Consider the following 22,981-nt stretch of genomic DNA (forward strand, 5'->3'; position numbering starts at 1 on the left):
AAAACAAGGCAGCACTCTCATATCACACGTATTCTCTCTTCCCGTCACTGGCTTCTAATGAGCTTAAGAATCCACTTTAACATCCCATTATTAACAACTGACAACATGGACAGGCCCCTGCTTATTTATTAGAGCTACTGAGACCTCAACTGCAACTAAATTTTCAGATCATCTGGTCGAGATCTCTTAATAGTTCCTTGCGCCATGTTCTGCTACAACCCCAAAAGTGATCAGACTTTTGTTGCTGTAGCACCCAAACTTTGGAACAGCCTTCTGATGCTGTCGGGTCGGCGATTTATTTGAAACAAGTACTGGAAACTTATTTTTGTAGGTCGGCTTTCCCTTAATCTCTCCCCAATTATTTTGGGCCATAGTTTACAAATGCAAGTGTGTTTGTTGGAATGAATTTGAGACTGTGTGGAACAGGATTTTGTACAACTTGACAGACAACATAAATAAAAAACTGCTACAAATTCTCTTTTCAGGGTCCAGAGCACTGCTCCACCCTGAACTTCGGCCTGGGCTCCAGCGGCCCTGTGCTGGGCATCTCTGGCTCAGAGCTGGAGGCTGAGGTTGAATACACTTTCAAACTGACCATAAGCAAAGACGGCCTGGCACCAGAGTCCACCACACAGACTGTAAGTCTCCTTTTATATACATATTATATACACATTAATAGCATCAGAAGAATCAATCTCGTCATTATTTTGATTCAGTAAAAGGACTAGATGTTACATTCCCTGATAATGCATTGCTTTAAATGGAGAGGATCTTGAGGGATGGCTGTTATGAGGAAAGGCAGCCCAGATACTTTACCAGCGGCACACATCTTTGTGTACCTTAACTTTTGGTCTTTTGTCCTAGCTAATCTGCCATTTTTTCTTCTTTGGTTAGGTTTAGGGATTAGAGATCTGATCTAGATTATCATATTAAAATTTGGGACACATCGTCAGTAGTGGACCTTTGATTCATCGGGTGTTTCGTCCATTATCACTAAACACCCTCATCCAAGGAGGCCCTGCCAGGGTTGATCAGGCCCCGGAGTGTGTCACTGGTTTATGTTAAATTTTTATTTCTTTTCTTCTTTCTTCTGTTTAGTTTTCTACAGTTTATTTTCTATCTATTCACTGCAACTGAGAAATAATACTTATCTCTTTAGCATTTATGGAGCCTCACTTCTTCAAAGGGATAGAAAAGATGATAGAGAGAAGTAAGATAGGAGAGAGCAGAGAGGAGAGCCGGAAGGAGGGCACCCGATCTGGCTTCCCACACCTCTCTGCCGGATCTGGCTGTACACAGATGTTTCTCAGTCTTTATATTTTCAGCTTTCTCAGTTTCTTTCTATTTATACTTAAGAATAATGCTTCTTCTAAAGAAATTTTTCACATCCTTTGGTTAATTGATCACCAGTGAAAGATATTAATTAGTTTTATTAGATAAATCATTTATTTTATTCCATATGTACTGTTGAAGTGGTTGATTCACATATTAGACATGGCCAAAGCTTGCAGGTAATCCCTATAATCCTTATAATACTTCTGAATATTCTGAATTTATTCTACTCACTGTGTGCCTGAGATGGCCTAATATGGTCACCTCAGGTGGCCGTCCACCTGAGAGATATACAAAGGAAGTTCAACAAAGTGAGGTCTTCTCTGCATGAGATGGCTCAACAATATCTAAAACCCTAGTTAAAGATGATGAGTATCAAAACAGCAGTTATCAACAGCTGTGTTAATCCAGGATTTCTGCTTCCAATTCTGTGCACACTCATATAAATGTGGGGTTTCACGGGTCACACAAAATGATCCCTATGAGTGTTGCCTACTCAGAGACATTATCAGATAATGGTAAAGTAGTGATAAAAATCTATAAATAACATAAAGATTTAGCAATAAAATACAACAGTGTTGCAAATTAAACAAGAGATTAATGCTCAGAAAATCATTAATCTTTTAGAGATTTAGTGTATAGAACGGTAAACTAAACATTTTAATTACAGTTAATTGTTTTAATGCTGAATAAGATCTTGGCTCTTTATTTTAACAGCTTATTTAAATTGATGACAGCAGATGGGAGCTCTGAGATTTTTACTGGATACGTTTAAACATTAACATTTACACACGTTCTGCATTATCAAATGGATACATGCATGTTTCAGTGGCATTGGCATACACCGCTTCCACAGCTGTAACTTTACAAGTGGGCTTGATTTGTGATGTTAGTAAGGTACAGCTTAACAAGTTGCACATATAATATGCACTCGCCCAGCAGAGACTCTATGTTGCATTTAAAACATGTTGTAAACAAGAAGCAATTAGAGAGTGCAAACATTCGCCAAGACAGCTCAGTGTCTGGCCAATATTTACTTTAAAGTGTATTTTATTTTATATATTCATTATATTATGTTCATTTTCTTTACTTTGTTCTTTTTAAACATACTTTAAGATGTTTGTAGTGCAGTTAAAACAAGTGCAAGCGGCAGGCTTTTGTTATTTACAATGCTGAAACCCATTTTAATATACTTGACATAATTTTGAATATGGGATTTTATTTTTTATTAATGTGGATATAAATAGTTTCTTTGAAGATACAAAACATTTTGGGGTCAGCTTGAAAGAAAGGCACTTCAAAGGCTGGATGCAAACTATAATGTGATGTTTAGAATCCACATATACCTGCATTATTTCCTAAATGTTTCCAATACAAACAAAGGCAGTAGCATTTTAAGTACAATTTTAAAGATAAAAGACATTTTATATAAGTTTGAAGTGCGAGGTCCAACGAGGTCCAACGTAATATGGTATTAAGAATTCCTATATATCACTCCCCATATGCCTATATGTTATTAATACAAACAATGGAAGTGTGAAATATAGTTTTAATAGTAAATAGTTCTTCATTATTATCACTTTCACCTTGAGATCAGTCTGTTTACCTTGAATGAGAGGTCAGATGGGACATGATATTTTAAATCTTTATATAGTACTTTCTTAAAATCTTTTGAGCTATTGTGTTTACAGACAGTAAGAATGACACAGCTGCAAACACACCTCAAAAACACAATCTTCTCGGTGGATATAATAAAAGAAACAACAAAACGCTACTAGCCAATTTTAAACTCTGAACATTAACTGTTTCCAGTTTATGTGCTTGGCACAAGTTACCACAGTGATTTAGCCAGATAAAAATAGGGCTACTTTTAGGACATTTAAGCTCAACATTTCTCTGTAAGAAAGTCATCTCACTTTGTCGTACAGCCCTCTGCTTTTCTACTTTGGGGCAGCCAATCAGAAGAAAAGGTTTAAAGAGAGGGGAAAGGGAGCTTAAAGTGTGAGGCAGAGCAAGAAGAAAAGAAATGTGAACAAAAAAGCTATTGTGATCCAGCCATAACATGGCATGACACAAATGTTTCCTATTGTAATAATGAACCATGGCAAATATTTTGAGGGTTCCAGTGCAGGCTGCAGATTTGTGGTCCAAGACTTCTTGTTCTGTGTGCTGATCACTGTTTAGAAATGCAAGTAAATAAAAAAGGATTAAACATGAATTTTTCTTTAAATAATAGTTCAATAATAATTGGGGGAAACAGTATTGCTTTTTTTCCTTAAAGATTGTGCATATTCATATACGTACATCTGATTTAAGTCAAATGTGCACATATATAACGTTTTCTTTTCAGGTGGTTAAACGTTCTCTTTTCAGATCTTGGTGACTGCATCTCTGCATGTCTGTTTTTGTAACAGGTGCTTGTCCAAAGCGGCCACATTCCCATTGTGTATCTTGAGTGTGTGTCCTGTAAGGCCCAGTCGATTTACGAGGTCAGCCAGAACTCGTATGTCTACCTCCGAGGAACCTGCACCAACTGCAAGGGCGTTCTTCGTGTGGTAAAAACTCACACAAACACTGACATCAAGCTTTAAGGGCAGAATCTGGCTAAAAATGTCTTTCTATGTCTCAGCAAAATGAGGTCACTGCACCATAGAAGCAACAGTGAAGTCAACGTTTCCACGTCCCTTTCTTCTCTTTCTTCTTCTGCTGCCCCACCTCTCTACTTAATTCAGACTTTCCCTGGGATTCGTGATGCAGGCAGTAGTGTGTGGGCGTGAGAATGAGGTCATCCCTTAAGCTGAGCCAGAGAGAATATGTTGTGTTGAACTTACATAAGGAAACAATTTGAAAGACAAAACAATCATTGAGTTTCTGGAGTTCGAACTGCACCTACCAGCTGACATTGCTCAGCTGCAGTATAACCAAACATTATCACTCAGCTTAACTCAACTACCTCAAAGCATTGAGACTGGACTGACTAATCAACACAAGCGCAAACACACTGACCTACACCACCAAACTATCGTATACACCAACCTGTAAATGCTCTTTTGCACAATATTATTACTGGATTTTTTGCACTAATTTCTTCACTTCCTAGTCTTCCTTAGATAGTTAGTTAGTTTTTGTTAATTTATGTTGTAATTTATGTTAGGTCAGTCTGTCTTGTCTCTGCTAGCCAGCTAACTAGGCCTCTTAGTTAGCTAGTTCAGCGTTTTCTGTTAACTTATGTTGTAAATTATGTTGCATGTAGCACCTTGGTCCTGGAGGAACGTTGTTTTCGTTTCACTGTGAACTAATTGTACATGGTTGAAGTGACAATAAAGCCAACTTGACATGCATGAACTTGACTTGAACTTGACTTGACCAATGTCACTTTGTTAGGATTACACTATACTTTCCATACTGACTGGAGTATATTTGAATTTGGGACTCTCTACACATATCTGAGTCAATATATGTAGTCATTACATACTAATGTCTTTAGTAAAGGGAAAGATATCCATCAGCTTGAAAAGAAAAAACTTTAGCAAGCTTTGTCTCACTTACACATCATCAGTTTTAACGTTTAATCATTTATACAGTATGATTAAAGTATAAGTAACTTTAAGTTACAGTATAAGTAACTTAGGAGACAGACAAGATTAACTTGTCTGTCTCCTAAGAAAACTGTCAGGTTTGTCATGCATGTGTGAACATGGATATGGACGCTTTAGAAATATTGCACACATAAATTGTAGGAAAAAAGTTTCTCAAGAGGAACTAAATTATTAATAAGGAAAAAGCTAAAATTATAGGTCAAAGGTTACCGCCTCTTTTGAGCACTTTAAGAATACTTATTTTATTATCATGATGATTTAAAAGCTATCCATCTTTAAAGGGCATAGTTTGACATTTTAAGGAATACACTTATTGCTGAGAGTTACATCAGAATGCCTCCCTCATGTCTAGTAACACTACCCTAGATGTAACCAGTCCAACAAAGCGTGTCCCTGTAAACTTTTATCGGAGTACAGTGGTCCCTCGCTATAACGCGGTTCACCTTTTGCGGTCTCGCTGTTTCCTGGATTTTTTTGTGCAATTTTGCGTGTTTTTTTGTTTTTGGATTGTTGTTTTTTACACCGCATTGTTTTCTGCATTCTGATTGGCTGTAGACCATTGTCAATCAGTCTTGTGCCGTGTCTCCTGTACAGTATAGAATGCGTTCAGCTTATCAAATTATCTAAATCTTCTATTGCTAGCAGTGTGACTCTGCAGTGCTGTACTCTATGTTTGTAAGTTTTCTCCAACAAACACAAAAATGTCAGTGAAACATTTTGCACTGTCAACTGCACCTACGAGTGCCTTTGGTTTCATTCTATAATACTGGACTTATTTTTCTACAAAGGTTTGAACTTTGAGAGTCTTTAAACAAGAGAGAAAAGTGTGAAAATGTTCATGCCTATCTGAGAAAAGTGTATAAAGTTTGTAGTGAGGGGTTTTACAGCCATAAAACATCTATAATAATTGTAAAAAAATAAAGTTGGCTACTTCACAGATTTCACCTATCGCGGGTTATTTTTAGAACGTAACTCCCGCGATAAATGAGGGAACACTGTACTCCAAACTTCTCAGTTTTAGCCTGCACTAAACCTCCTGGTATTTTCACACCAAACGATATTGTCACAAAAACATAATTCATCAAAGCATTATGTCTGGATACAGTATCTAAAATAAATGTGGACATTCTAGTCTATAAAGTTTCCACTCGCTGAGCAGTTCCTACCTTTGAAAATGATCTCTTATCTCAGTCTCCTGTCCACTCTTTCTTACATATTTCTCCATCTCTGTTACATTTTTTTTCCTCTCGCAGATTTACATTTAGCTCCTCAGTTTTGAGAAGAACTACACCGAAACAGTTTGTTTGTGTGGTGGTTGAGCTGTTTGAAAAGTTGTTTTGAAATGACCTGCCCCTTGAAAATGTTCATCTGATTATCCGGCCAACTGTCAAACTGTTTTATAATGGTGTGCCTTTTATTCCCAACTCATCTTTTCAACTGGAACTCAAGCAGGAAAAAGCACACTGGTGTCACTGATATCACTGATGTCAGTAATATCAAGAACAGAGAGTTACAGGCTGTTTTCCTTCTCTGTCTTAGCGCTGGAGTGCCATGACGCTAAAGAATGAGACTCTGGTCCTAGACTCCTCCTCCACCACGACAGGAAGCGACGGTATGAATCTGGTGCTACGGCAGGGGGTCCTGCGGCATAATGATTCCTATGTCTTCACCCTGCATGTGACCGACAGCAGCTTAAATGGCGAGGGCGCTGCTTCTATCACACTGCATCACAACAAGGCCCCAGCTGGTGGGGAATGTCACCTGAGAGCTGGAGGGGAGGCAGGAGTGGTCTACGCGGATCTTGATGGTGAAGGCAGGAGGATACGCACACTGCTGGACCGCGTACACTTCAACTGCTCTGGTAGGAAGAAGGAAATGTGACTCAAGTCTTTTTAATTATCATATCCTTTTATAGTGATTATTGTCTTTTGACCCTGCATTAATTTTACCCCTTTAGGTTACAGTGATCTGGGGGACTCTGAAACTACATTGCTGTACAGTCTGCTAGTGACACGCTGCAAAGAAGAATACTGTGAGGACTTTTGCGTGTACAAAGGAAGCAGTCCAGAGCACTCGGCCTTCCTGCCTCCAGGTTTCAGCATAGCCCAACATCATGTATACGTGTACATCACAGTGGAGGACCACCAGGGAGCTGCCATCATGCCACTTAACAAGTAACTCTACTTTACTCGGTTTAGTTCACTTATGATGAGACTTCAGTCTTAATCTTTTTGAGTCACTTTTAGCTACCATGGTGTTATATTACTGAAATGTTTCAAGGAATCACTACAATCCCCAAAGTATTTGCTCAGTTGTTGAGTTTCATGGCATCTAGAAGCAACATTGCTGTTATTGTTGCTCTTCTTGTTCACCAGTGACTGCTGTTCCACATGCATATAGTGAAGTTTCAGATTTTATATTCAGTTGTTTTTTTTCCTGTTTGTGTCCAGGACCATTGAGGTTGTACTGCCAGATCCACCTCCTGAATACAGCAGTCTTCCCCACTGGCTTTCTGATCTGACAGACAGCAAACTCAAAAAGCTGCTGGAGCAGGGAGATTCCCAGAGGGTCAGAGAGTTATCATTGGCTCTTATTACAGTCCTAAATGAGGTAAGAGAGGCCTAGCCATAAAACAGCGATTAATGCAATCATTTGTCAAGTCACACAACAGCTGATAACACATGAGGAGTAATTGTATCCGCATTTACTTTCTTCCAGTATGAGCAGACCAGTCAGTCGTCACGCGTATCCCGAGATGAGCGCAATTATAGAGTCAGAGTCCGCAGCAACATCACAAGAGCTCTGACTGCTCTGGATCTGACAACTGTGAGCGATATCCAGCAGACCTCCGCTGCTCTTGCACAGTGCACGGTGAGCAGGATGAGAGAAAACGGGGTCATTTTTAAAGGAAATTATTAAGGCTGCAACAGAAGAGGAGAGCCAAGAATACAAACAAATCAGTTACGAGTGAATGTGCATGCGTCTTTTTTCCAGGCGGTAAGTCGAGAGTTCATCTGTGAGGAGTGTCAGAACAGCACTCTGAACAAGCTGGAGTCCATGCTGGACATTCTGCAGACAGACACCAAGCAGGGCGTCGTCACTCCGACTGAAATAGCTGACAACATCCTGAACATCATGGGTAAGAACGAAACTGCTGTGTGTCTGTAAATGCATTTTTAGGACAGTGTTGCTCATTTCTACATGAGGCTCTAACTGCAACACTAATTAGGAACTTCTACCCAGTCAAATATTTTTGTGTATTTTTTGCTAAGTTGAGGATATTGCTTTGTAACTGCTCTTACTTATGACTAAATAACATAGCTGATCTATAAAGGAATTAAAAATTGGTTTATTTATTGGTCTAAAAGCTTGGGCTTTTAGACAAGTGCATTTGTGTAAATTCAGCCAAACTAGAGCCGTGTAAGGCTCACTAATACAACGCTTCCAAATTCTAGTAAGTGGTGTTGTTGAGTAGATTACATAACTGAATGAATCTGCTCTCAAAGATCTATTTATGATTTAATGTTTTCTTAAATAAATGAGCAGTCACCAATACTGCGTGCACCAACAGTTCAAGAACACACTAGTTAAGTTTTGTCTTTTTTTTTTTTTTTTGAAATTTGCCTTTATCTGATGTCATATTTTCTCCTTTTTTTACAAGGTGATCTGATCCATCAAGTCAGTCAGTCAGCTTCCTACTCGTACCTCCAGGCTGCTTATTTGGATTCCTCCTCACCCCCGTCCATCTCAACCCCTTCTTCCTCTGGTGAAGAGTATGGAAACGCCGTGTTAGACACACTGGAGCCACACCCTCTGCGTGTGGCAGCAAAGGCTTACAGTCTGTCCTCGGTGCTCATGTTGATCCTCATGCACGGCCGCGTACTCAATGAGGAGCCACTCGTTCTGAGGGGAGCTGAGATAGCTGCTACGGGAAAACTGGCAGACCCCCAGAGTCTCCTCTGCTACCATGGCAACAACAGTCCAGGTTTGTTTGTGCATTTAGTGTCTCAGGTTGGAATTTTTCACTATAAACTGCAGAAAGTTGGACATTATAAACTGTAACTGTGAAGAATCATGTGCATGATGACAGTGTTTAATTTCCTCTCTCTTCATATTACCAGAGTGCCAGCTGTTCTCCATCCCCCGAGCTTTCAATAAAAGTCTGGGCAGAGCTGCTGCTGGAAAAAGCATCATGCAGCTACTTTTTCAGGTTTGTTCATGTTATTGTCAACCAGACACTCGAGTAGAATAAAACTGAAACCAAGCAGCTTTCTGAGGTCCGAGCTTTTGGCCCTACAGGGATTACTTGTACATACACTGACATCATTCTTTGAACATCAGAAAACACTTAAAAGAGCAGAAACTTCTAAGTCAAGTACAAAATTCTTCTTTTGAACCTTCTCCTAAGATGGCTGTCAAAGGACTTGGCAGCATGAAAGCTGTTTGTGCCGAAGTCTGTCATTAGCACATTCACTGAAAGAGTTTGCCTGAACTGTGTCCTTCTTTTTGTTTTGTTTTTTCAAATTCTGTTTTCAGATAAAAGATCCTCATGTTTATTTTTACTGACTTTATTAACTTTTTCTATCCAGGTGGAGTCCAACCCGTTCCCCTTCAACTATGTGGCCAACTACACCATCTCTACCGAGGTGGCATCCATGGAGTTTCGCACTGAAAATGGAACCCAGATCCCAATCTCTGGTCTTGATGATAGTCTGGCCATCACAGTTGCCATTAACAATAGTAGCATTGGAGAAGTGGGTTCTGAAGGTTCTGGTACTGGAGGAGTACCCACAGTGGGGGCCGTTAACATCAGCCACTGTGACTCTGTCATCGTTAGGGTCAGCGCAGGAAACGGCAACAGACAAGCAGGGCTGTTTGTGCAGCTCAACTTCACCATCCAAGGTGAGCACTCACATTTATCACAAACATTAATAGGTAGAACTGAGCAAATTAATTTCTTTAATACAAAAATATGCTTGATCTCTTTGTTTTGTTCTTTTGGTTCCTCCCCTTATTTGATGCCACAGCAGATCATCTGCCTCCACCTCACCCTGTCCCTAGCATCCTCCTCTGTCACATCAATCCTCTGCATGTCCTCCTTCACTATAACCATGAATCTTTTCTGTGGTCTTCCTCCTTTCCTCCTGATTTGTCCAATACATTGACTATCCTCCTTTGTGCATGTTCAGACCGTGTCAGCCTTGCCTCTCTGACTTTGTCTCCACACTGCTCAGTCTGAGCTGCTTGATGATTAAGCTAATAATCATTTGGAGGTGTTTTAAATGTATATTAATCATCCAAGTAACTGGAATTTATCAATTTTTCTTTAGGAATGAATGAAAAAAGGGATTTAGTGTTGTTTTTAGCATCTATTATAGTTCAAATTAAAAGATACATATGTTATTATATTGCCAGAAATATATAATTGTGACTCTGTGCAGTACTTAACTGCAGCATATGAATGCCTCGGTATGGATTCTGAATGGGCTTGCGAACATACAGCTATGGCAATTGCCAGACAATAACATTATGTACTTTATATAGTATAGATGAAATAACAGGGCGAGTGAACTTGAGTTCATTTTGTATATTGTAAAGCTGTCTGGTCTTGTCATTTGGTGACTAAGTCTGTACTTCTAAATGTAAATTGTGTCTTTGTTTGCTTCTTTACTGACTGTGTATTTTTGTGTTGGCGTTACTGTCATTATTTTCATTCCTTTTCTAGATGTAAAAGAAAAGTATAAAAGAGAAAAGAATGACAAAGAGGAGCCATTCATCACCGCCTACCTCCATTCCCACGAACAACCCAATGAGTTCAACTGCACAGACAGAAAACGTATCACTCTCAATATGACCAGAGGGCAAGATCTTGACCACAGGGACTACACCTTCTTCCTGTCACCAGAGTAAGAACTCTGTTCATTTGCGCCGTTATAATACAGTGCGCATTAAATATGCAGTAACTTTGCTATGGCTGGCATCTCTTGTTCTTATCTCCTGTTTATCTCCAAAAATGTCACTGTTGCTAAATAGGACCTACGACACCACTCTGGACTACTTTATCAACGTGAGTACGCCCTGCAGCTCTGACTCTCTGCCCGTGGATGTTCGTCTGGAGGTCGGGGTGTTTGCTTCTCTGTGTCAGTACTTCAGTGAGAGTGAAAAGCAGTGGCGGACAGATGGCATGGTGCCATTAGCAGAGACCAACGCCAGCAGAGCGGTTTGTCGTACCAAGCACCTCACATCCTTCGCCGCAGGCCTGTTTGTGCCAACCAATGCCATCAGCTTTAAAGTGCCAGTCAGTATCTCACTAAATACCAGTCACTATTTGTGGATGTGCACTAAATAAACAAAACCACTCAAACCGTTTCCCCCCTCCTTCAGGAGCGTTCAGGGGCACCAAGCCTGGTCGTGCTGTTGGTGTGTCTATTGGGCTTAATATGCTATGTTGTAGCAGCGGCTATCTTACACAAGTTGGACCAGCTGGATCTACGGCGGGCTGGTGTGGTTCCACTCTGTGGCCGAGATGGACTCTTTAAGTATGAGGTCCAGGTAAAAACTGGCTGGAACCAAGGGGCAGGTGAGATAAAACAACGTAACAGGTAGATGTCGTTTTGACGTCATTTTTGAAACTTTGCCCATGTTCAATATGAGCGTCGTGTCACTGTAACAGTGTATGTATGACAGAAAATAAGGCAAATCCTAACAGTTCAACTTCAAATTTTAAACTCAATAAGATCAATTCCTACATCAAGAAACTGCCTATCTCTTCCATCTAGGCACCACGGCTCACGTGGGAATCAGTTTATATGGGCGTGAAAGCCGTAGCGGACATCGCCATCTCGACAGCAGAGGGGCTTTTGCCCGCAATGCACTCGACATCTTTCATATTGCGACGGACACCAGCTTGGGCAATGTCTGGAAAATCCGTATTTGGCATGACAATAAAGGTAAAGACACACACAACAGAAGGAGCCCAAGCAGAGTCTGTATATTAATGTTTATCCATCATTTAACCATTATTTGCTGCCCCTTCTTCAGGTCTGTCTCCAGCATGGAAGCTACAGTATGTCTTGGTAAAAGACTTGCAGACAGGAAGCAGCTACTATTTTCTGGTGGAAGACTGGCTGTCAGTGGACAACGAGAGAACTCATGGACAGGTGGAGATGGAGGTGGAGGCTTCAGGTAAGGAACTGCGATTAGGTGGCGTGTAATTAAATAATTAAAGACTGAGTGTAGTAAAACAACTGCTTGATGGATAATGTTAGCTTGTTCACTCCAGTGTATCGCTTTCTATTTTTTCCTCTCAGAGGAGGCTGTGCTTCTTCAGCTGCCTCGCCTCCTGCGGTATGAGCTGCAGAGGGCACTGTGTGAGAGTCACCTGTGGGTTTCGCTGTGGGAGAGGCCCACCCGGAGCCCGTTCACCCGCCTGCAGAGAGCCACGTGCTGTGCTTTGTTAATCCAGCTCTTCCTGTTGGCCAACACTCTGTGGTACAGCATTGTGGTGGACAAGCGATACGGGTACATGAATGGGTGTGACGGGGTTTTTTGTCTTGTCTGTCTCTCTTTGTAAATTCCCACCATGCAACTTCTAATGAATGCAATCATGTTCTTCAGCCCGAGGGCTGTGTCAAGGTCTTCATCATTAAACGGCGAGACAGTGGCAGCAGGTGTGGTCACCTGTCTGATCGTCTACCCTCTCTACTTGCTTGTTTTCACGCTGTTCAGAATGAGCCGCAGCAAGGTAACCCAAACCTTACCAGATGTGATATATGATCAAGCTTTCTTGTCTTTCAAAGGCCCTGGATAAAGCAGAATATTTCCTCTGTCATTGTGTATCTGTAAACAATAGTGTGTGACCGTGGAGCAGGTGCCACAACAAGTGGACCAGGAGTCAGTGGAGATCGATGACTTCCTGGACAACTCCATGGCAGGAAGTTCCTTCCTCTTTTTTAATGGCGAGGTAAAGTCTGTCATGAAAACACGGGGTTTAAAAGTCAGATTTGGGAAAGATTATACTTTCACCTTTTCAGGTCATTAATGTTTGTCTCTGCCTCTCTCCATCCACCATCTCTGTTTCCTCAGACCAACTCAGAGGAGACCAACGTGGACTTGCCCACTCCATCAACTAAAAGGTAAGCATATTTATTTCAGGTAACGACCTATTTGTTGGAAAACGGATGTAGTGGAATAGCAAGCTGTGAGAATCAATTAATAAAGTGGAAATGGCTCATCTTATTGTGATCTACAAGAGATGGGAAAGTTTAAAAAATAGTTTTTTAAAGTTTTTTAAAATAACTATCTTTTGAATGTGAAGTGAGCGAAACATTTTCTTCACCAAACAACTCTAAATTCGAAAGCAACAATTTTATCAGAATAATGACAACAACATTATTCTTCTCTGACAAACTTGTTTTGTTGGAATGACCTTCAGAGCAAATGAATTATTTGCTGAAGTTAGTCTGAGTCACAAACATTTCTCATTGTGCATTTTAGTGAGGAGAGCTGGGACATGGTAGAGGAGGAGACAGAGGAGAGGGACTGGCCAGAGCTGCTGAGTGACACTTCGGTGGTTGGAGGCGCTGGGCACGGGGCAGGAATGCCCAGGCTGAAGAGGGGTCAGGGCAGCAGGCACCTCGGTGTTGACATGGCCTTTAACCCTGATGATGAAGAAGGCGCCGAGCAACGCAACAAATATTTCACCTCTTCAGGTAACTGAAGCAAACAGGCTGCAGTATTAAATCAAACGTTCTGTGAGCAAAAGTGGGATATTTGTGAAAACACTTCAGAAACACTGAATTTAGTTTTCTTAAAAAGGCCATAAATGGACAACAGATGGTTAGAAGTTGTATGCAGTGTCTCATAATGGCCTAAGCTAAATGTAATGAAAGCAGATTTTCACTTGATGAATGTTGTGGAATTAAATGTACAGCAATATCTGCAGAGAATTGAAAGAAAGACAAACAATAAGGCTATAAAAGCAAATATTGCATTAAAAACTATAGTAGTAATGTCAGATTCATCTTTTTTGTTTTTCATTTCTTTTTAGGAAAATAAACTACACACAAAATGCACAATAAATAATCATTCAGTTATTTATTTTCATATAGTCTAACTGTTTTTGGACAGTAAGGTATTTTGGTGGTTTGTCTTTGTATCACACCACAGTGGATTTTATGCCAAAAAATTAAGATGTGATTGAACTGCGGACTTTCAGTTTGAATTCAAGGAATTTAGGAAAAGTAATGCAATAGGTTTTTTTTAAGAAATTAGAACATAATTTTAAAACACAAGGAGTGTTTTTGATTGTTGAATTAAAGCACTTTAGTTGACATCAAGAATCAGTGGACAACACCAAATGCTGTACAGTGGTTCCTCATTTATCGCGGGAGTTACGCTCTAAAAATAACCCGTGATAGGTGAAATTAAAGTAGCCAACTTAATTTTTTACAATTATTACAGATGTTTTAAGGCTGTAAAATCCCTCACTACACACTTTAGACAGTTTTCTCAGACAGGCATGAACATTTTCACACTTTTCTCTCTTGTTTAAAAACTCTCAAAGTTCAAACCTTCATAGAAAAATAAGTCCAGTATTATAGAATGAAAACAAAGATCAAACCCTGTTTTCAGGTCCAGAACATGGGAATAGAGCAGCTGCCAGAGAATGCAACATTAATGAATCAATGGTACAGAAGTAGAGGAAGCAAGAAGAATGAGTTCAGTAAAGTTTGACTTATCTGACTGTTTTGTTTCTCTTAATGCGCTTTATGGTCCGAAAAATACGGTAACTTCTACCTTCCTTTAGCATGTCCAGAAGTCCAACTTTTTGTGTGATGGTTAGCATCTTCCTCTGCCTTTTGGGTGCTACAACAGGTGCCTTTGATGGTGCAAAATGTTTCGTCGACATTGTTGTTTGTTGGGGAGAAAACTTACAAACATACAGTGCAGCACTTCAGAAGTCACACTGCTAAGGATGGAAGATTTATGTAAATTTGACAAGCTGAACACATTCTGTACTGTACAGGTGACACGGCACGGAGGAGATTAATTGACAATGGTCTACAGCCAAACAGGATGCAGAACACAATGCGCTGTTAAAAAAACAACAACCCCAAAACATGCAAAATTCCACAAAAAAAAATCTGCGAAACAGCGAGGCCACGAAAAGTGAACCGCGTTATAGTGAGGGACTGTACTTCCTCCACTGTGATGCTCTGCTGGGGTTTTACTGCAGCCACCTAGACAAAATTAGAGAAGCAAGGCTAAGATTTGGACATGTACAGAGGAGGGACAGTGGATATACTAGAAAAATGTGTGTGTATGATGTATGAATATGGAGCTGCCAAACAAGGGGAAAAGAGGCCTCAGGAGAAGCATATGAAGAGGTTTGGTGCAACAAAGGAGGATCATACAGACCCTAAAGGAAGTAGAAACATTACATTTAAACATTACACTGAAAAACTACAAAATACCAATTCAATGCTTTGAATCAGCTTCAGATATTGATATTCTGCTTGATTTGTCATGAAATGACAAGAAAACAGGCCGTGAAACTGCTTCTTTTTGACTCTTTAAAAATGGGGTTCAGTTTGTAAAAATTGCTGTAATTCCTGAATAGTTCATGCAGATTTTCTTTAAAGCCCCTTGAATTAAAGATTAAAGTCACTTCAATCACAAATTGATTGTTTGGTTTAAAATGCTCTGAGGTAGTGCAGAGAGGCAGAATTACACAAATTGTGTCTGTAATCATAGAGCGCATCTTCAGTAGTGGTTTTCTGTCATAGCTGAGTAGTTGGATCGGTTATGACCATGTTAATAACTGAGAAAAGTTAACACGTTACATTTCAGAAACCCCAGAAAGACATGGCAGCGAGTTCATTTAGTGAATTAATTTTATGAATGTATATGATAATCTAGTTTCACACTGTCTTCTTATAGATGAAGATCTGATCAAGCACATACTGGCAGACGGACAGAACTTCTTTCCTCAGGCAGATGAAAGCGAGATGGCTGACCTGTAAGTTATATTCTGGACAAGGAATTCCCCAGAATCATTTGAGACCTGTGTAGATTCGCTCGATTTTGTGTTGCCACTGTTTGTGTTGCAGGTCGAGCATTTTTGAAGATAAGACTGAAGTGATTCTCCTGACAAAGCTGAATGACCCTCTTCTTCTGGAATCTGTGAGGCGGGACCCACCAAAGACAGCCTTCACCTCAAACACAGGTGTGTGTGCAGGCAGTTTGAATTATCTAGTAAAATTCAAATTCGAGGCCCGTACTGATTAAACTTTGAAGAATTACAATTAAGAATGCACTAAAGAGTCTCATCACATTTTAAAGATTCATAGTTTATTCAGAAAATTATTCTCAAAAATAAATATTTTATTTGTGAAACACTGACTTGTAAAATAGAAATTAAGAGAAGGCAGACTTATAATAAATAGTACTACAGCCCAGGGGAAAAATATGCAGATTTGATTTTTACATTTTGATTTGAACTGTCCCTTTAAAAGACCATCCAGATGTTATTTGTCCCCGTAGATTTTCTATTTTTAAAGTGTCCTGCTGTCTCTTTGTTTAGATTAGTGAGAGAGGACACATAAATCACCTATCCAAGGGTTTTAGAAGGCTTATAACTCTCATTAGGTAAAGCAAAGTTTGGTGATTACTCTTAAAAAGAAAAAAGGCTGTTACTTTCACAGAGTAATCAGTCTTGTACTGCCAGATGTGTGACTGAGCCTTTATAGTTGTGCTTTGATGTGAAACCAGCATATGTGCATTGTGCTTTCATTTTGCAGTCTGAATGTTTAATAAGTGACACATGTCCTTGGTTGCGATAGAAAAGGTAAATTGAAAGGCACATTTTTACAGCTCCAAACTTACAACGTCATTTGTTCTTCCTCTGGAAACTTGATATATTTACTAATAACGTTATTAATCGAAAAGACTTTGAAGTCCTTGAAGACTCAAAGTCTCCAAGAACTCTGCTTTCTTTTGCAAAGTGCGAAATAACCTTCAAAGAGTCTAAAAGGATCATTAAAATGCTAAAAAAAAATTCAGTTAAATAGTTTTACGCGTAAATACTCCCTGAAGTCTCTTTATTTCTAAGTTTTCAGTGCCTGATGATTTGTATTTGTTTTGTCTTTGGCACCCTATTCTTCTTTTCACAGTTGTAACAGATGTGTGTCGTCCAAGACGGTTTCCACCTTGGTGTGGACGTGCTGCCATGTGGGGCAGCTGGGCAGGAATCGCTCTGGCCAATGGTGTTTCAGTTTGGGCTGGCTATGGGTTCAGTCAGAATGTTGCCATGATGTGGTTAATCTCCTGCTTTGCTAGTTTCTTCTGCTCATTTCTACTGTTGGAGCCAATTAAGGTAAAGACACGTGGTTTTGCAAAGATTTCATAGTGTGTCTTTTGTCCTGTCTCAGCTCCCTTACCCCCAACACAGCCTCTCCCTGGTTTTTCCAGAGGTTTCTTCCTGTTAAAAGGGAGTTTTTTCTTCCCATTGTTGACAAGTGCATGCCAAGTCACTGGAGTTGTTTGATTGTTGGGGTTTTCTTTAACTTACAATATAAACCTCCTGTTGTCATTTGGGCCTATATCAATTGAATTAAAGTGAAGTGACAAGATACAGTGCCCCCAAATGAAGACAGCAGCTCATACACTGTATAAAAGACAGATGTAGTCACCATGACATCAGTCGTTATTTTGAAGAGTCCTTTGTGAAATCTCATTTTTAGTGTTTTGCTCACTGCTGTCTTGGTTTTTTTCTTGATCCAGAAGTGCTTTATTTGGACGTGTTAGTCAAAGCACTCATGTCCTTAACTTTAAAACATCTTTAAATACTCTAAACATTTTTTCTTGCTTCAGTAATGTTGGGGATTTTAACATGGACGTCTATGGGGATTGATTCGCTTTTAGAGCCACTTTGGCTGCTTTATTCAGACCCTTGAGGCTGTTTCATATATTTGCTGTGAATCTAAAAAGGCATACATTCACCACACCATCTTTAGAAGCTGATAATGTTATGTTGTTACAGTACCATTAAGTGTCAAAAACACACTTAAAGCAGGTTTAGAGAATGTATAATTGCACCACTTTGGACCCTTAAAACGTTTGAGATGAGTTCAGAAAGGACAAGTTGATTGTTCCCACAAGATTTTTCTATATTTTCAATGTCTCAGACACTCATTTTCACTAAATTGCCATCTGGCCGTGGTTGTGTTAATAGTAGGTTGTCCAATTTTCCTTAGAGTGGATCGATTTGGACCACACGTTTGACTTTCGGTTGAGTAAATGCAACATCAAAATTCTGGACTTTGAAATTGGTTGCCTAGCATAACAAGTTATCTGCCCTCTGCCCCACAGGTGCTGTGTGAAGCAGTTTACTATGCACTGTGTGTGCGCCGGCTGCGTCCTGAGGACCAGGATGTGCTGGTGGAGTTCCCCAGGGTGGAGAGAGTGGTCCAGCGGGTACCGAGGGTGAGACCTCCACAGGGCTTTGCTCTGTCTCAGGCCCGACACCAGGCCCGCAAGGTCCACATGCTGCACACGATGCTGAAGGTCAGTGAAGAAGAGAATATAGTGGGTTAGAGAGAGATGATGCTGGAGTCTCCTTTCAATATTTAAATCTTAAAATGGTGCTCAATAACAGAATTCTTTTCTCTTATTTTCAGAATTTTCTGGTATATATGTTTTTCCTGTTGGTCGTTGTGCTTCTCAACTATTCCGACTCAGCCAAAGACACTCACAGTCTCAGGCTGCGCACTCAGCTGCAGCGAGCCCTACACACACCCGAGTACCACAACATCAGCAGGTATGAATGTACATGAACAGAGCTGGAATATTTTCGTGGTTTAATGTTTCCGAAACATTGTTGCTGCTCTCATTTGTAAAGGCTGACTTGCTCATAAGACTTTCAGAAACTGTGAGAAGTCTTAGGAAGGATTTTATGGCAGCAGATGATTTTCTCTCAGGATTTCACCTTTCACCTATTTCTTTAAAATAAAAGAGATCAGTTGTGAAATTCTATCACAAACTACCTGTGCTCAGCTCTAGAGTGTCTTCTATTATAGTGTTAAGTCTTACTGAGTGGGCACGACCATCCTGTGTGTTCCTCTTCAGCCTGTTTGACAGCAGTCCACGTGTGACAAATAACCTTCCTTTGTGTTTTTTTTTTTTTTTTTAGCCGAGAAGATGTTCTAGCGTGGCTGCATGACTCCATGTTGCCACGGCTCCTGGATGAGTCTGCCCTCTTGAGAGACACAGGAAGCGTGTTACTCGGCACGCTGAGGCTCCGACAAATCCGTGACGCACAGGGTGAGATTTCTTTGTGGCCACTATCTTTACCTTTACTGAGATGTGAACTTGTTTGGAGCTACATCAGAGCTCTTTGACAGAGCATATCTCAGACTTATTGAATTATCTATTTTTTGCTGAAGTACATTTCTTTGCTTCTTTGTGTAGCTTTCTTCAGTAGTACTACTGAGTCAGATACATAATATGTTTAATATTTCAGGATCCTGACTGTTATCCGAATTGCATTTTATGTTTGCATTCTTTTTTCTGGGTAAACTGATTAAATAAATGCAGATGGACGTCATTGTAATCTTTTCAAAACTTTTCCATTAGCAGATTCTCTTAGGTCAGAAAACACATCATCTTTCTGGGGAAAGAACTTGGTCATATCTCCAAGTAAAGAAGAGGATAATAGTACAGTTTTTGGTGCCATGGATTCAGATTGGTAAGGAAATTATTGAAAACCTGCTTGTGTCTGTGTGGCTATTAAAAGTTATTAACTATTGTTAATTTGCAGGTCATTGGTAACCTGTTTAGCGTTAGAGGTAGACTAAGAGAAAACAGAAGATATTACTTTTCAGATAAAGTATCATACATGCATTTTGGACTTGCAGATTTCTTTTATGAGCTTTTCCATTTGGCTATGCCAAATAGGCAAAAATCCATAAAAGGTGTAGATATGAACTCAAAATCTAATTCTAAATGGGTTGACGACAAGCTGGTGGATGTTAATGTTCTGTTTAGTTTTGTTTTTAACATCTGGCTTTCTTTGATGTCCCCTGTTCACTTTTTTCTCTTTTGTAATTTCTCCCACACGTTTTCCTAGGGTGTGGCGTTTGGATCGGATGGGGGTGTATAACAGCAGAGATGTGGTTCACCAGCTGAACAGAAGCCTGGAAGAAGCCTCCTCCTACTTAAAGCAGCTGCAACAGCTGCACTGGCTCGACTCTAGGTAGTGATCATGTGAAGACATGACTACAGCAGTAGGACATGTAAAGTTTGAGTTACAGCAAAATAATTAAAACACATTTTCCTTTGTATTGTTCAAGACAACACAGTGTTTTGCATTTTTTAAACATGTACTCACACCAGTGGCTGTGGACTGAGCTGAGCCAGTTTGACCTGCAAAGTCCAGTTGGTTCAGTCCAGTAAACAGTTAAACATGCCATATTCTGGCCCACGTGGAGTTCAGTTGGATGTTGGCATGCTGCACATCTGATGTGTATGCTAACCTTGCCCAAGAACAAAAACAAATGCTTTCTGGTCCTGCGAAGTGTGAGATCATCTGGCCAGTGAGGGAGTGAGGATATGACCTGAAAGAGGTCATGCTTATTGATTTCATTGACCAGGTTGTTCCAAAATTTAGGGGCAATTTGCGAGGGAGTAGAAACTGGGTACATGTTATTGTGCTAATAATTTCACAATGTTTGGAATCAAACACAGCTGTGGCCTTGGCTTTAAAAATCTTGAGCAGAGGTTTACTGTCAGTTCATGAGCTGTTTTCTCAATTTGCCCCGGAGCCTGCAGTAATTAAAGCACTGCACAATCAATTAACGTATGGCAGTAAAACATGAAACATCAAATTAAGACAGAAAAAAATCCAGTGCTGAATGCACTGAGAATGTTGGCTAACATTTAACAACTGTTTCTAAGAATGATAACTCGTGGTATAAACAACTCTTTAATCCCAGCACATTTTGTGTTAGGGTACAGATATACACAGGGGAGAGCGCCAGTAAAATTGGATCAAATCATTTTTGTTTGTACCCTTTATTTCTCATTTGAAATAAAACTTCCTGCCATAAATAAAATACAAGAGCAGTCTGCATACCTCCTCCAAGGCTGAAAATCCCTTCAACATGCATGATTTCAGGCCCTGGTTCTGGTCTGCTTTGATATATTGATGATATTTTCTCAAAGACATTAAAATGTCCCTAAGTACTCACCCTTGGAAAACAAATCGTTCCAAAGAAAATTATGGTCCCAGATCAATTCCAGAAGTTAATCACTTCTAAGTTGGGCCAAGACCCACATCTGGAAGAATTTTTATGTAAATCTGTCAATAATTGTTAGTGTCATTCTTCTAACAAACAAACTAAACCTATAACATAATCAGCTCAAGTATCAAAGTATCAAAACAGATACCTGACCAAAACTATGTGAAATATTTTGATTCCTGGTTAGAGCCCGATATATCAGTGGGGCCAGTAAATCAGAAATTTAAATTACCAAATATTGGTATCAGCTTAAATGTGGGCTCCTGATCTTCTCATGTGCACTAACTGTGTGTTTTGTTGTTTTCATGTTCATAGGACTCGTGCCGTGTTTGTGGAATTCTCTCTCTATAACGTAAACACAAACCTGCTGGCCGTCTTTTCCTTCCTGTTTGAGTTCCCAGTCTCTGAGCGTGCCCAGTCCAGCTTCGACCTCATTGTCATCACATTGTGGCCAATCACAGGGCTGGACCTGCAGCTTCTTCTAATGGTAAACATTCCCATAACCATGAATCCTTGAACTACAGCTGTTTCATTTTCCCTTTAGTATCATATTTAAAATGGCAAATTGTGGTTCCAGATCATCCTCCTCGCCTTGGTGTTGTATTTCCTCGTTCGGGGCGTATTGGGCTTCCTCAGAGAAGGCTATAGGTACCTGCTGTCAGCCTGGAGACTCCTGGGTATCTGTAAACTGTCTCTAGCAGCATCTGTATTCGGAATACACCTGTGCCGCTGCATAATAGCTAAACAGCAATGGACATCATACCTGAAGCACCCTCGGGATACCTTCACAGATTTCTACCCCCTGGCCAGACAGACTCAGATGTACACCGTCATGTCTGCCTTGCTGTTGTTCATACTGGTACTCAAGGTAAGAAAGAAAGAAAGAGGAATCCAGGGTAATTTTACAGAAATATGTTGCATGTTGTTTATGACATTTTTGCTTGTATAACGATCTGGGAATGCCGTGAAGAGGAAAAAAAGATAAACATTATTCACGATTTAGAAAACAATTGAAATGATTTTTACTTCTTATTATTGACAACAAATCCAATCTAAGACCAAAAAGCAGCAATGAAATGAATCTAATATCAAGAATTGTCTGTGGAAGCAATTATCACTACCGCTGTAGCACTCCTTTGTTATCTCTGAAATAATTAAAAACAGCATCAGTGTGTCGTTAAGTTGCTCTGGCTGACAGAGTCATTCTCACAGACACAATGCTGCTGTTGTAAATCTTCACTAATCAACTAAATCTGTGTTAATTCACAGCTAAAATAGTCCCAAACAAGCACACTGTTGATTATTAAAGATGAAGTGATGTTTGCTGAAAGCTGCAGAGCTCAGTTATTTAGGGAAAATAAAGAGCGTATATATTTAACATTTGCGACGTCTTCATTACCAATCGAGGAGGTGATCTGAGCTAAACTGGTAAACTACTGTTACAGAGATCAACGTCATTGTAGGTAAAGGTTTTTTTTAAATGAGAAAAAATAAATAAATTTCTGCTCATAAATCTAACCAAAATAAAATAACCTATAATGGAAATACAGGAATTGTCTTAGTGTGTTTTAACCTCTGACAGTTTGTTCAGATTTATCAGCACAGGTAACTTAAAGCCTGTTTTATACTCATTCGACAGTAGTGACATCACTGTCACCGGGGCGCACCACGATTTGGTGTCATTTTGGTTTCAGCTCTTGTTTTTGTGACGTGGTTTGCCAGAGTAAAGACATTTCACTGACGGGTCAGCAG

At 39.9% G+C, this 22,981-nt stretch overlaps 1 protein-coding gene across 1 annotated transcript in view; it reads left to right on the forward strand.

Moving 5' to 3' along the window:
• pkd1a (polycystic kidney disease 1a) overlaps positions 1–22,981 on the forward strand; it is a 72,891-nt gene that overhangs the window by 42,662 nt on the left and 7,248 nt on the right. The window contains exons 24-53 of the mRNA XM_063476696.1: positions 486–638; positions 3,747–3,887; positions 6,471–6,792; positions 6,889–7,105; positions 7,382–7,541; positions 7,650–7,802; positions 7,926–8,070; positions 8,593–8,916; positions 9,053–9,141; positions 9,521–9,833; positions 10,657–10,837; positions 10,965–11,229; positions 11,316–11,511; positions 11,711–11,881; positions 11,973–12,116; positions 12,242–12,452; positions 12,549–12,675; positions 12,784–12,894; positions 13,017–13,066; positions 13,428–13,642; positions 15,873–15,951; positions 16,043–16,158; positions 17,105–17,307; positions 18,303–18,497; positions 18,611–18,750; positions 19,123–19,253; positions 19,566–19,677; positions 20,059–20,184; positions 21,545–21,716; positions 21,807–22,097. Of these exons, the coding sequence (XP_063332766.1) occupies positions 486–638; positions 3,747–3,887; positions 6,471–6,792; positions 6,889–7,105; positions 7,382–7,541; positions 7,650–7,802; positions 7,926–8,070; positions 8,593–8,916; positions 9,053–9,141; positions 9,521–9,833; positions 10,657–10,837; positions 10,965–11,229; positions 11,316–11,511; positions 11,711–11,881; positions 11,973–12,116; positions 12,242–12,452; positions 12,549–12,675; positions 12,784–12,894; positions 13,017–13,066; positions 13,428–13,642; positions 15,873–15,951; positions 16,043–16,158; positions 17,105–17,307; positions 18,303–18,497; positions 18,611–18,750; positions 19,123–19,253; positions 19,566–19,677; positions 20,059–20,184; positions 21,545–21,716; positions 21,807–22,097 (5,253 nt within the window). The remainder of the gene's footprint in view (positions 1–485; positions 639–3,746; positions 3,888–6,470; positions 6,793–6,888; positions 7,106–7,381; positions 7,542–7,649; positions 7,803–7,925; positions 8,071–8,592; positions 8,917–9,052; positions 9,142–9,520; positions 9,834–10,656; positions 10,838–10,964; positions 11,230–11,315; positions 11,512–11,710; positions 11,882–11,972; positions 12,117–12,241; positions 12,453–12,548; positions 12,676–12,783; positions 12,895–13,016; positions 13,067–13,427; positions 13,643–15,872; positions 15,952–16,042; positions 16,159–17,104; positions 17,308–18,302; positions 18,498–18,610; positions 18,751–19,122; positions 19,254–19,565; positions 19,678–20,058; positions 20,185–21,544; positions 21,717–21,806; positions 22,098–22,981) is intronic.

The sequence above is a fragment of the Pelmatolapia mariae genome, linkage group LG6 (genome assembly GCF_036321145.2).
Source record: "Pelmatolapia mariae isolate MD_Pm_ZW linkage group LG6, Pm_UMD_F_2, whole genome shotgun sequence".
Classification (NCBI taxonomy): Eukaryota; Metazoa; Chordata; class Actinopteri; order Cichliformes; family Cichlidae; genus Pelmatolapia; species Pelmatolapia mariae.